The sequence below is a fragment of the Rattus norvegicus genome, chromosome 10, assembly GCF_036323735.1.
Source record: "Rattus norvegicus strain BN/NHsdMcwi chromosome 10, GRCr8, whole genome shotgun sequence".
Lineage (NCBI taxonomy): Eukaryota > Metazoa > Chordata > Mammalia > Rodentia > Muridae > Rattus > Rattus norvegicus.
Genome location: NC_086028.1, coordinates 17,907,110 through 17,921,597, shown reverse-complemented (window position 1 = coordinate 17,921,597; position 14,488 = coordinate 17,907,110). Strand labels below are relative to the sequence as shown.

Here is a 14,488-nt window from a genome sequence, read left to right as displayed (position 1 = left end):
CTCCTTTCTCTGTCCCACTCACCCCACTCAGCCCTACCGAGGCTTGCGGGTCTCACTGCCCTATCAGCTTTCTGCATAGGTGTGTCACGCCAAGGCCTTTAGAGCCTGATTGGAGAGCTGAATTGTCCAGGAGCAATGGTAGCATTTGGAGAAATGAGATGGATGCTAGGAGGAGACAGGATGAGGAGGAGGAGAAGAGAGGGTTCACCCACTCAGGCCTCCCGGTGCCTCACAAGACTATATGATGACCAGCCTCCCATACAGACCCAGAGACCTAAAGTCACTTTCCCAAGTGTCCTATGATAGTGGCATCAGAAATGGACCCAGGTGTGTTTGGGAGACAAGACTCATGCTCACAGCTCTGCTTTGTTTCTTCCTGTTAGGCGTGGGGCAGGTTTCTCCCTTGCTGGTGTGTGTGGGTTTTAAGACTAGGTATTGGTTTGGCCCGCCATTTACATTCCACCATCTTCCCTTCTTCCTTGATTATTCCAGAAGTCATTTAGAAAGCCACACCCCTGGCACCTCCTCCTTGACCCAACCCCTGACCTTCATCTGAACCAGCTGATAGGCATGCTTCAAGGGCAGAGTGGGCATGCTTTTCCTGCCCTAATGCCAAATCCCCATGAAATGACCCTCAAAACTAATGCTGTGGGTTTTTCAGTGAGTTTTCCTAGAATAATTCACCAGTTTTCTAGAGTTTTCAGGATTGGTGGCGTTCTCTCTCTCTCTCTCTCTCTCTCTCTCTCTCTCTCTCTCTCTCCCTCCCTCTCTGCTGGTAGCCCCTTACTTTCAATGGGCTGCAAGGAGTTCAGAGGGCAATCCTTCTGTGTCTACACTTGACATCAGAAGTGTTTAAAAGATAAAGCCCAGGAGGCCAGAAACTATGTAAATATGTATATAGTCATTGTGGTACTGTGAATGAGAATGGCCCCCACAGGCTTGTATATTTGAGTGCTTGGTCTCCAGCTGATGGAACTGTTTGGGAAGGATTAAAAGGAGTGGCCTTATTGGAGGGGGTGTGGTCATTGGGGCCAGGTGTCACATAACTTCAAGCTTTGAAGTTTATTCCCAGTGTCCTCTTATCTATCCATCCATCCACCCACCCACCTATCTATCTATCTATCTATCTATCTATCTATCTATCTATCTATCTATCCATCTATCTATCTACCTCCTACTCGTGGATCAGATGCAAGCTCTCAGCTCCATGCCTGCTGGTCTGTTGCCATGCTTGCTCCTTACCATGACGATTATGAACTCAAATGTGGGAGCCATATTGGATTTGGGCCTGGTTGCTTTGTCACTGTGTGGCACAAGAAGTTTACATTCACAGAATGTTGTCAGCCTGAACAAGACCCTTCTGGGTCTCCAACAAGGTTTGACCCCTGCTGAGCCCTGCCCTTGCATGTGGAAGCCTTTTATCCCCAACTGGGAACAGTCTGGCCAGGTACTTCTCACCTGAGTCAGAATTAGGCTGGCCTTCCTGGTTATTTCCCTAATTTATTCAGGCCACATAGTCGGTCCTTTGTTACCGAAGTCTCAGCCAGGGTTCCCCACTGTGCTTGACAGATACCTGCTAAGTGGTGTTCTTTGGATATATAGTTTGGTCAATAAAGAAACCAGAAGCTCTCTTCCTCTTCTGGCTTGACACAAATAACCTGTGTGTGTGTGCTTCTTTCATCCCGCAGGCTTTCGCCCGATTCTCGGTACCCTCTGGAACCATGAGCCCCCAAATTAAATATATTCTTTTATAAGTGTCCTTGGTCTTGGTGTCTCTTCACAGCAATAGAACAGTCACTAAGACAGTTGCAGAAGTGATGCAAATGGCCTTTTAAAGACTGCCCATGAGTGGGAAACAGGAGCCTTGAATAACGTCCCTTTCCTCTAACAGGCTTGGGCAGGTCTCAGTGGCTTGAATTTTCCTGTGGACAGGAACAGTATCTGATGCCATCCTCAGACAGCGTGTTATAATCAGAACCCCCCTTTTACAGACCTCACATGTGAGCAGATTTCTGATCACAACCTTCTTTCTGGTCAGCTGTGCGACTTGATAAAGTGGCCTTATCACTGCAAGCTGCAGTCTTCTGCAAAATGGAGACAGTGCTGTTCAGCACAGAGAGCCGATATGTGGCAAGCCGGTGTATGTAAAGCAGTTTGAACAGGGTGAGGTACTTAGAAACTTCTCAAGATATCTTAGCTGCATGCGGCACGTGATACACAAGAGAACATAGGGGAGAAGCGGGTGGAACTCACACTAAGCTCAAAGGTGTTGGCGTTAAACAGACCTACACTCAGGAGAGGCATGAGATGTTGAACTACTAGAGTAATGTCCCCAGCACACCAGGTCTTCTGCTCTTGTAAGGTAACGGTGAGGATGGAAGGAGGTAATGCACAGAAAGCACTCGGTGCGAGTTTGGCACACAGTAGGCTCTCAGCACATAATAACCACAGTCGCCAGTGTCCTTCCTTGGCCTTGGTAGGCCTTCTCTTCATCACCGTTAAAATGAAGATGATGCCTGTTATAGAAACGTAAATGGTGAGTTAATCAGGTGGCTGTGTTTCTTCACCTTATGCTATTCCCCAATACCCACACAGAAAAATTAGGATCTATTTAAACTACACCTCTGAGCAGTCAAATGGTCTACCTTTACCTCCAACGCTAAACCGGCTACCTCCCAGCCCCATCCCATAATACTTGTGTATTGTTATTGATCTGACTCTTCAGACCCATTCCTCATGGCTCCAGTTCCTCCACCCTACCATTGATCTAAATGTCCCCCTCCCTTTCTCCCCCCTTTCTCCCCCTTCTCTCCCTACACCCCTCTCTCCACTCCCCCTCTCCCCGTCTCTCCTCCTTGTGGTTGGTGGACAACCAGCCCTAGTCTCTATTCTACCCAGCCATAGGCTGATAGGCATTTATTGATAAGGCAGAGAATAAAAGATGGGAACTATGGTAGGGGAGGGCTCAGGAGCGGCAGGATCCCTGCGCCCGAGACACCGCCGGAACCTGAAGGAAACAGACCGGATAAACAGTTCTCTGCACCCAAATCCCGTGGGAGGGAGAGCTAAACCTACAGAGAGGCAGACACGCCTGGGAAACCAGAAGAGACTGCACTCTGTGCACATCCAGACGCCAGAGGAAAACACCAAACGTCATCTGGAACCCTGGTGCACGGAGGCTCCCGGAAAGAGCGGCGCAGATCTTCCCGGTTGCTGCCGCCGCGGAGAGGACTTAGGCAGTACCCCACGAGCAAACTTGAGCCTTGGAACCACAGGTAGGACCAACTTTTCCCCTGCAAGAAACCTGCCTGGTGAACTCAAGACACAGGCCCACAGGAACAGCTGAAGACCTGTAGAGAGGAAAAACTACACGCCCGAAAGCAGAACACTTTGTCCCCATAACTGGCTGAAAGAAAACAGGAAAACAGGTCTACAGCACTCCTGACACACAGGCTTATAGGACAGTCTAGCCACGGTCAGAAATAGCAGAACAAAGTAACACTAGAGATAATCTGATGGCAAGAGGCAAGCACAGGAACCCAAGCAACAGAAACCAAGACTACATGGCATCATCGGAGCCCAATTCTCCCACCAAAGCAAACACGGAATATCCAAACACACCAGAAAAGCAAGATCTAGTTTCAAAATCATATTTGATCATGATGCTGGAGGACTTCAAGAAAGACATAAAGAACTCCCTTAGAGAACAAGTAGAAGCCTACAGAGAGGAATCGCAAAAATCCCTGAAAGAATTCCAGGAAAACACAATCAAACAGTTGAAGGAATTAAAAATGGAAATAGAAGCAATCAAGAAAGAACACATGGAAATAACCCTGGACATAGAAAATCAAAAGAAAAGACAAGGAGCTGTAGATACAAGCTTCACCAACAGAATACAAGAGATGGAAGAGAGAATCTCGGGAGCAGAAGATTCCATAGAAATCATTGACTCAACTGTCAAAGATAATGTAAAGCAGAAAAAGCTACTGGTCCAAAACATACAGGAAATCCAGGACTCAATGAGAAGATCAAACCTAAGGATAATAGGTATAGAAGAGAGTGAAGACTCCCAGCTCAAAGGACCAGTAAATATCTTCAACAAAATCATAGAAGAAAACTTCCCTAACCTAAAAAAAGAGATACCCATAGGCATACAAGAAGCCTACAGAACTCCAAATAGATTGGACCAGAAAAGAAACACCTCCCGTCACATAATTGTCAAAACACCAAACGCACAAAATAAAGAAAGAATATTAAAAGCAGTAAGGGAAAAAGGTCAAGTAACATATAAAGGCAGACCTATCAGAATCACACCAGACTTTTCGCCAGAAACTATGAAGGCCAGAAGATCCTGGACAGATGTCATACAGACCCTAAGAGAACACAAATGCCAGCCCAGGTTACTGTATCCTGCAAAACTCTCAATTAACATAGATGGAGAAACCAAGATATTCCATGACAAAACCAAATTTACACAATATCTTTCTACAAATCCAGCACTACAAAGGATAATAAAGGGTAAAGCCCAACATAAGGAGGCAAGCTATACCCTAGAAGAAGCAAGAAACTAATCGTCTTGGCAACAAAACAAAGAGAATGAAAGCACACAAACATAACCTCACATCCAAATATGAATATAACAGGAAGCAATAATCACTATTCCTTAATATCTCTCAACATCAATGGCCTCAACTCCCCAATAAAAAGACATAGATTAACAAACTGGATATGCAATGAGGACCCTGCATTCTGCTGCCTACAGGAAACACACCTCAGAGACAAAGACAGACACTACCTCAGAGTGAAAGGCTGGAAAACAACTTTCCAAGCAAATGGTCAGAAGAAGCAAGCTGGAGTAGCCATTCTAATATCAAATAAAATCAATTTTCAATTAAAAGTCATCAAAAAAGATAAGGAAGGACACTTCATATTCATCAAAGGAAAAATCCACCAAGATGAACTCTCAATCCTCATCTTAGATTGGTTTATATACAAGTGTGCAATTTCTAGGCTTGAAAGTAAAATGATGCTATCTGGTGCTGGATAGAGGAGCCTTATTTTTTATTATGGCAGCTTGCTATTTTTGTAACATGGTGATTTGGTTGAACACAATAAAGTACAGTAGTAACTGATCTCCCCCTCTTCCTGGATGAGTGAGGAGATGATTAAATGTTGATGTCAGCATCCATGAGCATATTCAGATGAGCTTCTGCTTCTGTTGAAAAGGATGCTGTGTTTGATTGTGGTCCGAAGCTTTGAAGCACTACTTGGCATCTCCTTCCTTGGAGGTCTCACTGTTTAAACATAACAGATTTGATAGCTTGTTGGTAAGGTGAGGTCCAGCTTGTCTCCACTAGGTCATCTTCATGTGAATCCGGTGGTTATACGGTTTTGTTCTAGGGATATTTCATTTTTTTAATAACGGTTTTAGCTGACATTCATGGAGAGAATGAATCCTTAGAACTGTGCCACTAGTGAAAGGAAATCCTGTCTAGAGTATGTTTCTTTACAAAGCTGTGTCACACCATCCTTTGGGCCCTCTGCTGGAAAAGTAGAATCAAGTCTCAAATAATGCCTTTTAAATTGTATCCTCTAGTATTATAGATGTAGGACAGTACTGTATCATACCTCTGTGGATGTAAAATAGCTTGTACCTGCTTTATGATACGTAGTAGTGACCGTGCTTTATCAGAGCTGTTTTTAATGATGTTGCTCAGAATGTTTTCTTTCCAGATGATGATTGAGAAGCTAATTTAAAAAAAAAATGGTGCCAGGTACCACAAGAGTAACAGAACTGTGCTGTTTTCTCGGGTTTTGTTTTTTTACTTTTTTTTTTTTAATGGAGTATGCTGGATGTCTCTACAGTTTTGTTCAGATGACTGCAGAACCTGGAAAAGCTGTTGCTGCTGTTGATGCATAACACACTGCTATTATTGGTCTTTTTATATAAATATAAATATATATATTATACAGATATATAATTTGAATTTTTTTAAACTTTAGCTGTGCTGTCAACTTTGGAAAAAAGTATCCCCGTTTACTGTGTTGAGTTGGCACTGTACAGAAATTAACAGCCATATTGGTCTAGAAATGTTGAACTTAAGTTTTTTCCATTTGTACAGGGGTAACACACTGTATTAAATATGTAAGGTCTTATATACGTGGGTTTGATTACAAAAACTAATAAAGTATTCTCTAAATTAAAAAAAAAAGATGGGAACTATTTATACAAACGAGGCAGGAGATTCTTGGTATTAGCATTACAGTGCCATGCTCAGGTTGAAAGAAGAGATGAGGGCCAAGAAACCAGCCTTTGAAGAACCCAACAGCCAACGTTACACAGTGTCCAAAAAACATCACCCAACAGCCACAGTGTCCAAAAAACATCATGCCTACAGATACCCAAGCTGCTTTACCCATTCAGCTAGTTAACAAGTCAAGGACTGGGAAGACCAAAGTGTGTTCACCACTGTAGAGAGCAGGTAAATAGGAAATAAGAACAGAACTGAGGTGGATGTTAACAGCAAGCAGCAGCCAGCTCCTGTCAGCTCCGTGTGTAGCAGATAGAATGAAGTACCATTTAATGATGTAATGTTAGAGCGTGATTGGCTAGATTGTGATGGCCCCTTTGCCGCAGGCAGGCAGACCTTGATGCTGTGACAATGAAGACCCTTGTGCTGTCTTGCTTTCTGACCAGAGGATAACTTACTGCTGCCCCTGGCTGCATCGAGATAGAGGATCCAGAGGAAGGAGCCACCACCCAAGACACGCTGAGGGACAGACAGATTGTGAACCTGGCCTGTGAGCCTCTCTGCCACTTGCTTCTGAGTCAGGTACCTCATGCGTGTGCTGTGAACTGATTCTTGTCATTGTACTGAATAAACCTTGAGACAAAATGTTATCTGGACTCTGTCTCCCCATCCCAGCCTTAAGTTGGACATGACTCTTGACAACCACACACCGGGAAAGTCATGAAAATAGGAGAAAATAATGATTACTTCATATATGTGGAATATAACAGAAGCCCCCCCAAAATAAAATTTATATTTAACAAAAAAGCATGTAAGACATATGTGCTTAAAATTATAAGACACCAATTACAAACAGATAAGAATCTAATCTTAACAGAAAAGTATACCACGATCGTGGACTGACACAGCATAGTAAAGATGTCAGATCTCCATATCAGTAGGATGAGTCAACCCCCAGCTACCAAAGCTTTTTGTAGACAGACACACTTATTTTAAGGTTTATGCAGAAAGGACAGACCCTAGAAGAACTGACCATCTTGACGAGGAAAAACAGAGAGAGAGAGGGAGAGAGGGAGAGGGAGAGGGAGAGGGAGAGGGAGAGGGAGAGGGAGAGGGAGAGGGAGAGGGAGAGGGAGAGGGAGAGGGAGAACTGTGCTCAACATTATATCTGCAGTACAGCTATGGTGATCAAGAAAGTGTGGTTTGCTGCAGAGAGTGACACACAGACCAATGCGGCAGGATTCAGACCCACCAATATGCTCAACTGGCCTTTGATACAGGTTTAGCAAATGCTGCTGGGGCCATTGGACATCCACAATGCACAGATGTATGCACACACGGGCGATATACAAACACATTTCTTTTTTTAGTTTATAGTTTATGTCTGCATATGTATCCATGCGCTGTGCCCATGCAGTGTCTACAATGACCAGAAGAGGGTGTTGGATCTCCTAGAACTGAGTTACAGACGGTTTTCAGCCACCATGTGGATGCTAGCAAAGAACCCAAGTCCTCTGGAAGAGCAGCCGTGCTCTTAACTGCCGAGCCATCTCTCCAGCCCATGAGTGGGTTTAAAAAAGAAAATAGAAAAAGCACAATTCTGAAAAGAAAAAAAATGATGAATTTGGACCACTCTAAAAGTTCAACTTCTTGTCTGTAGAAGTTCATATTAAGAGAATTTTTAAACGGTCTATAGACTTGAAACAAATCCTAGTTAACCATCTACCAAGAAAAGGGTTTGTTGCCAGAATATACAAAGACCTTTTAATACTCAAATGTAGAAAAACCCAATCCAATTGGAAAACAGGCCAAAGCCAGGAACAGCTGTTTCAACTAACAAGTGCCCAAGATGGCGGGTAAATACATGGGAGATGTTCAAGACGTTATCTACCAGGAAATACACTTTCAAACAGCAAGAGAGAGCCTGTAAGAGAGCTAAGATTTAAAAAAAATGGAAACATCATTGTTGAGAATAGAGGGAAACCGAGTCCCCCTGGAATTGCTGCAAAATGCACATCATTCTGAGAGACTCCCATGATCCTTCTAAAACCTTCATGCAGAAGCTGCAGAGACAGCTCAACAGGTAGAAGCCCTCACTCGTCTTGCAGAAGCCTCGGGCTGGCTCCTAGCTCCCACAAAGCAGCTCACAAGTGCCTGTAACTCTGGTTCCAGGGGATCTGAGCCTCTTCTGGCCTCCACAGGCTCTGAGGGAGAGCAGGTAGTGCACACATAAACACTCAGGCACAAGCACTTACACACGAAATAAATGTTTGTTAAATCCGTGCAGTCACCAATGCTGCTTAGAAAATGCACACCAAGACATTATCCCAGAGAAATGAAAACTTAGCATTTATATAAAACCCGGTATAAGAATGTTCCTATTACCTTTATTAATAAGAATTCCAAGCCAAAAAGTCTAGCTGATAGTGTGTGTGTAGCATGTCCTTTGGGGGCTGAATAATTAGAAATAACACACACACACACACACACACACACACACACACAGTAGATAGACAGGATAGACACAGATATGTAACAAGAAATACTATTCAACAAAAAGGAAGTCCTAGTTGATTTTGTGTCCACTTGGCATAAGCTAGAGTCATTTTTGGAAGTTTAATTAAGAAGTTACCCCCACTAGATTGGTCTGTGAACAAGCCTTTGGGGTATTTTTCTGATTGACGTGAGAGGGGCCAGCTCACTGGGTGTTGTCACCCCTGAGCTCGTGATCTTGGGAGCTGTCAGAAAGCAGGCTGAGCAAGCCAGTATGCAACATTCCCCCATCGTCTTCGCCCCTGCCTCCAGGTTCCCACCTTGAGTTCTCACCCTGACTTCCCTGAATGATGGGCTATGAACTGTAGGCAGAAGTAAACTTTCCCCCCAGCCCCCACCCCCAAGTAGTTTTCTACCATGGTGGTTTATCACAGCCACAGAAACCCTGACAAAGGATAAAGACAATAATCTGGATGGGTCTCCAAGGAGTCCCACCGAGATCACCTCTTTAACCATGGGTCAAAAGCACCCACAAATAAGAATACCAGAAAGAGAGGCATCTATGGGGACTGTATAGATTTTTCCCTTGCATCCCCACCTCTCACAGCCCTTCACCCGGCATTGAGGTGGCACCGAGGATGGCCAACAGTCTAGATATGACTTAGAGTCCTCAGAAAACTGTGTGCTGGCCACGTGCGGGTACTGTGCTGTTCTATACAAAGGGCTCCTGCACCCTTGGCACGCGTGCGCTTTTAGAATCCCACATGTCGGCAGTTACCAGAGCTACAGATGACATCAGTGTTAAAAAGTAAACACAAATGTAGACACACACATGCAAGTGCAAATAAAACTGGGAAGACTGAGTAAGACTGACAGATTAAATCACGCCCCCAGCCGTGAGGCCTGCAATAATGCAAGCTGATACCATAGGTAGAAACTGGGGAAAGGGGGCAGAAACTGGGCCGGGGCCGAGCCATTCTCTGTGCTACTCTACTCCATCCCATGATGCTGCTTCCAGCTGGGTGGGACCTATCACGATCTCCATAACTCCACTTCTATTCAAAATGGTTTGTGTTTTTTCTATCTAAAGATTCACATTTTAATAATAACTTGCAGATCTACATAAAAAAGAGAAAATTCCCCGCCTGAAAATGTTGTCATTCACAGCATCTCTTCCTAATGCTCTCTACATGTGTGTGCGTCTGTCTGTGTGTGCATATGTGTGTGTCTGTGTCTGTGTATCTCTGTGTGTCTGTGTGTAGAGGTGTGTGCCTGTGTATGTATGTGTGTGTGTGTGTTTGTGTCAGTGTGTATATCTGTGTATCTGTGCGTGTCTGTATGTATGTGTGTGCCTGTGTCTGTGTCTGTGTGTGTGTGTTTGTGCGTGTGTTTATGAGAGACACTGGTTAAGTCTCAGAGTGGTGGGCTATGCTTCTTCTGCCTCTGTGACATCAGAACTCATGCTTGCCTGATGACACAGAGTGGGGGAGGGGAGTCATCTACCTGCCTGTCCACTGAAAGTACTTCCATCCACCCCAACAAGCCTTTGACCCTAAGCAGAGACATGACGATCCAGAAGACGGGTGGCAGAGGCCGGGCAGCAGCTGAGCTACTTGAACAGAGAAGGAGCAGCCACCACTGTGATGACAGGAAGCAGGTAAGGCCAGTGTGCATTCCCCACAGGGAGTCAGTTCCCCTGACGCCCCACCCCCAGGTAGAGCCCCCCACTGGGTCTCGAGCTTCCTTTCTCCAACCTCTCTTCATTCTTTCTCATGGTACATAAGACAGCATCCGTGTCATCCTTCGGAAACAGAACTCTGTCTCCCAAAAGTCATACGTTAAAGCCCCAACCGCCAAGTGACTCAACCGGTAGACAGGGCTTCTAAGGAGGTGGCTGCAGTTAAGGCTCTGGTCTCATGGGCCAGCTAAGCCCTTATTATAAGAGGCAGCAAGGAGTACATGAGTCTGAAGAAAAGTCATCTGAGGACACAGTGTGAGGTGAGCCCAGAGAAGGGCTCCATCCAACAGCATAAACTGATGGAGAATTCGTGTCTATTGCCCAAAGCCTCTAGCGTGTGGTACAGTGTCATGGAGGGCTAGCAGGTACAGACTTATACGTACTTAGCATCAGCGAAAGTCAGATATGCGGAGCACTGAAGCAATAGAACCCAGGAACACCCACATGCACCTCAAGGGCAGCCACATAATTCAACAAGGAAAAATAGTCTTAAAAAAAAATAAGGCAGGGGTTGGGGATTTAGCTCAGCGGTAGAGCGCTTGCCTAGGAAGCGCAAGGCCCTGGGTTCGGTCCCCAGCTCCGAAAAAAAGAACCAAAAAAATAAATAAATAAATAAATAAATAAATAAATAAATAAGGCAGGACCACTAGATATCTATATTTTAAAAACTCTCTAGCCTCATTCTACATTTTATATATATGTATATGTATATATATGTATATATATAAAACATTTACTTTAAAATGGGTTATACACATAAATGTAAAATCTAAAACAATAAAATGTTTAGAAGAACATTTTAAATATATCAAACCTTAGAACAGACAAATGTTCTAGACTTCACACGAGAAGCACAGCCCCTAAAAGGATGAGTTGGGCTTTATTTAAAAAGAAAAAAGAAACTTGTGGTCTGGAGAGATGGCTCAGCAGTTAAGGGCACTGGCTGCTCTTCCAGAGGTCCTGAGTTCAATTCCCAGCAACCACATGGTGGCTCACAGCCATCTGCAATGTGATTCAATGCCCTCTTCTGGCTTGCAGGAGAACATGCAGATAGAGCACTTGTTTCATAGGCATAAAGAATAATTTTTTTTTAAAAAAAGACATGCTCATTTTCAAAAGATATTGATGTGAAAATGAAAAGATAAGTCACAGAAGTGATAAAGTATTCACAATGAATATTTTTCCAACTATTTAAATCCAAAATAGTCAAAGAACTCAGCATCTTAATCAAAAGACAGTCCAGTAAAAAACATGCAAATGACTTCCATAGGCAAAACCAAGATATGTAGATTAATAGTCACCAATAAAGCCATGAAGAGAAGCTAAGCCTTCAGTTGGAGGGACAGCTCAACAACTAAGAGCGTGAGACTCTTTTTTTTTTTTTTTTTTTTTTTTGGTTCTTTTTTTTTTCGGAGCTGGGGACTGAACCCAGGGCCTTGCGCTTCCTAGGTAAGCGCTCTACCACTGAGCTAAATCCCCAGCCCCAAGAGCGTGAGACTCTTGCAGAGGCCTCAGGCTTGATTTCCAGCACCCACATGGTAGCCACAACTCTGCACAGTAACTGCAGTTCCTCAGGATCTGACGCTCTCTTCTGCCTTCTGCCAACACCAGGTATACATGTGTTGGCACACACATACATGCAGGCAGAACCATTATACATACACACAAAATAAGTCTTTAAAGACCTAAAGACACCTCATTGATCATCTGGAAACGCTTATAAGACAGATTGAGACACCTCTACATAAGAACAGCAGAGTGCCTAAAGTTGAAGTTGACAATACTAAGTGCAGACAAAGACACAGAACAACTGGAATTCTCTGACTTGCTGACGGGACAGAGCAGAGTAAATAGCTTGAGAAACAGTCCTGAATATTGTCCTGGAATTAAGCATACATTCACCCCATGTCCTATCATTTTCGTGTCTCTATAGTCACCCAGCAGAAATGAGAAACTTTCCCACACAAAACCAAGGTATATGCATGTTCAAAGTACCATTGTCCGTGACTACTACGAACTGCAAACCAGGAGGTGAGGATTAATTGTGTTAGACTCATGCAACATACTCGTCAATAAAATTGAACATACAAAAGCATAGGGCCATATCATAAACATTATACAAAAGCTACTGTCGACTCATTTCCGGGAAACTCACGAATGGGCACCATGTGACAGTCAGTACCCCAGTAGACTGACAGAGAGGGGCATGGGGGACCTTCCAAGATGATGGAAGGGGTCAGATTTTCATTGGGGTCACATGTAAGTGTGAAAATTAATCAGACTGTGCATTTAAAATGTGTGCCTTTTGTTATATGTGAATTATATCTCCGTAAAGTTGGGACCTCCCACAGTTGGATTGGAATAAAAAGACTTAAAGTGATTCAGAAGGACAGTAGTGGTGGATTTTTTTTCTTCACGGAGGGAAAAAGGGGAAGGGGAAGACACAAATGTCAGCTCGTTGTCATCTGTTTCCGCAAAAGTTGGAAGCCTGTGTGACTTAGTGGCAAATGTCTACAAGTGACTTATTAGCTCCCCCGTGACAGAACCCAGGATTTCACCCTCCTGTCCTCTCCCGTGTTTTCTCATTCCAGACGCTGTTAGCACTGCTCGTCCTGGTGCTGTACCTGGGCACAGGGATATCAGGTAAGCATGCTGGAACCCCAGGAAGGAGAAACCGAGTCCCACAGAGTCAGGCAGAGGTCCCGAGGACGGGTGTCTGTGAGCAGCCCCGTGCCCTGCCTGCTCCTACCTCCCACTGCAAGACCATCCACACTTACTTAGACTGCGTTTGTTGAGCGGTGATATCTCTGCCTGTTTCAGGAAGCAGTTGGGAAGTGTCAGGACGAACCAAGGACTGCAACCACTTTCAGACGACTGTAACATCCCAGGTAACACGCAGAGATGTGTTTGCTGAGGAGCCAGGAAAGCTCCTCAGAGGAGGTGTCCTCAGCGAGCTAGTTAGGAATGAGTAGGAGCTGGTCCGGTGGGGTGACCCAGGCAGAATGAACAGTATATCATATGCAAAAGGCCTATGACATGTTCCCGAAAAGTCTGAAGACACAGGTTTGATGTCCACCTTTCAGGACTTTGAATATCAGACCAAGGAACCTGCTGAAGAGCCATTGAGGGCCCTCAGGAAGTGGCTGAAGACAAACTTGCACGGGTTTTTGGAGAAGCTAGAGAAAGAGGTCAGAGAGCTGGAGCAGCTGGTGCGGGACCTGGAATTCTGGCTCGATGCGCTTCTGGGAGAGCCACACTCAGAGGATCCCTGCTTTACCACAAAGGTCATTTGTGAAGGGCAGGTGCAGGGACCCGGGGAGCAGAAGAGGAGGTGATGAGGTCAGGCCCTGACACTCGCTGCTCCAGGCAGGCTGGAGAAAAATAAAGTGACCGAGAGGTGATGTGTGCTGCTTACTGCATGTGTCATGGGCACTGAGGAAGGACAGATGGGCTGTGGGCGGGGGCCAGGCCTGTAGCCGGAGGTGGCCTGCAAGCTTGTCTCTTCTTTTCCACTTACTGGAGAAAATTTACTTAATCTCTCTCTTTAAAAAAAAAATCTATGTACATACATGCATATGTGCATATCCATGTGCACATGCATGTGTGTATGCATAGCCACATTTGTTCTTTTACGGACACATGCATAGTCACGCGTGAGTTCTTGGGCGACTACATTCTTCACATGTGTATTCATCTGTGCATGAACATCTGTGTGTGTGCTCACGTGGATACTCAGGTCTGTGTATCTGTGTATGTGCAAACAGTGAGCCTCACCAGACTTTACATCTGCCGGTGCTGCTAGCAAAACACTGCTACTGCCGAACTTCCAGACTAAGGGATTTGGCTGTAGCTGCCTGAAGGGAGGGGGACACTTTCTTCTATGTGATATGAAGAAGCCTGCAAGCCATGGTGTGCTGCCTGAAGCAATCAAAGTGCTCACTGGGCATGGCACACGAGTCCCGCTAGTGCTGCTGGTCACCACTTTACTGAACAGGCACAGAAATTC

The 14,488-nt window shown here is 44.7% G+C and overlaps 1 protein-coding gene across 1 annotated transcript; it reads left to right on the top strand.

The window, feature by feature from the left end:
* The first annotated feature begins 10,247 nt into the window (after positions 1–10,247).
* On the top strand, positions 10,248–13,882 carry Smim23 (small integral membrane protein 23). The gene is made up of 4 exons (NM_001108271.1): positions 10,248–10,401; positions 13,074–13,125; positions 13,303–13,370; positions 13,566–13,882. The coding sequence occupies exons 1-4, from the start codon at positions 10,309–10,311 to the stop codon at positions 13,815–13,817; spliced, it is 465 nt and encodes a 154-aa protein (NP_001101741.1). The 5' UTR covers positions 10,248–10,308; the 3' UTR covers positions 13,818–13,882.
* The last annotated feature ends 606 nt before the right edge of the window (positions 13,883–14,488 follow it).

What these genes read in the sequence shown, in the direction of transcription:
- Smim23 (NM_001108271.1), top strand. Translation starts at nt 10,309, where the DNA reads ATGACGATCCAGAAGACGGGTGGCAGAGGCCGGGCAGCAGCTGAGCTA. An exon ending in CCTGGGCACAGGGATATCAG is followed by an intron (nt 13,126 to 13,302) that starts GTAAGCATGCTG and finishes TGCCTGTTTCAG; the next exon opens with GAAGCAGTTGGGAAGTGTCA. An exon ending in AGACGACTGTAACATCCCAG is followed by an intron (nt 13,371 to 13,565) that starts GTAACACGCAGA and finishes TCCACCTTTCAG; the next exon opens with GACTTTGAATATCAGACCAA.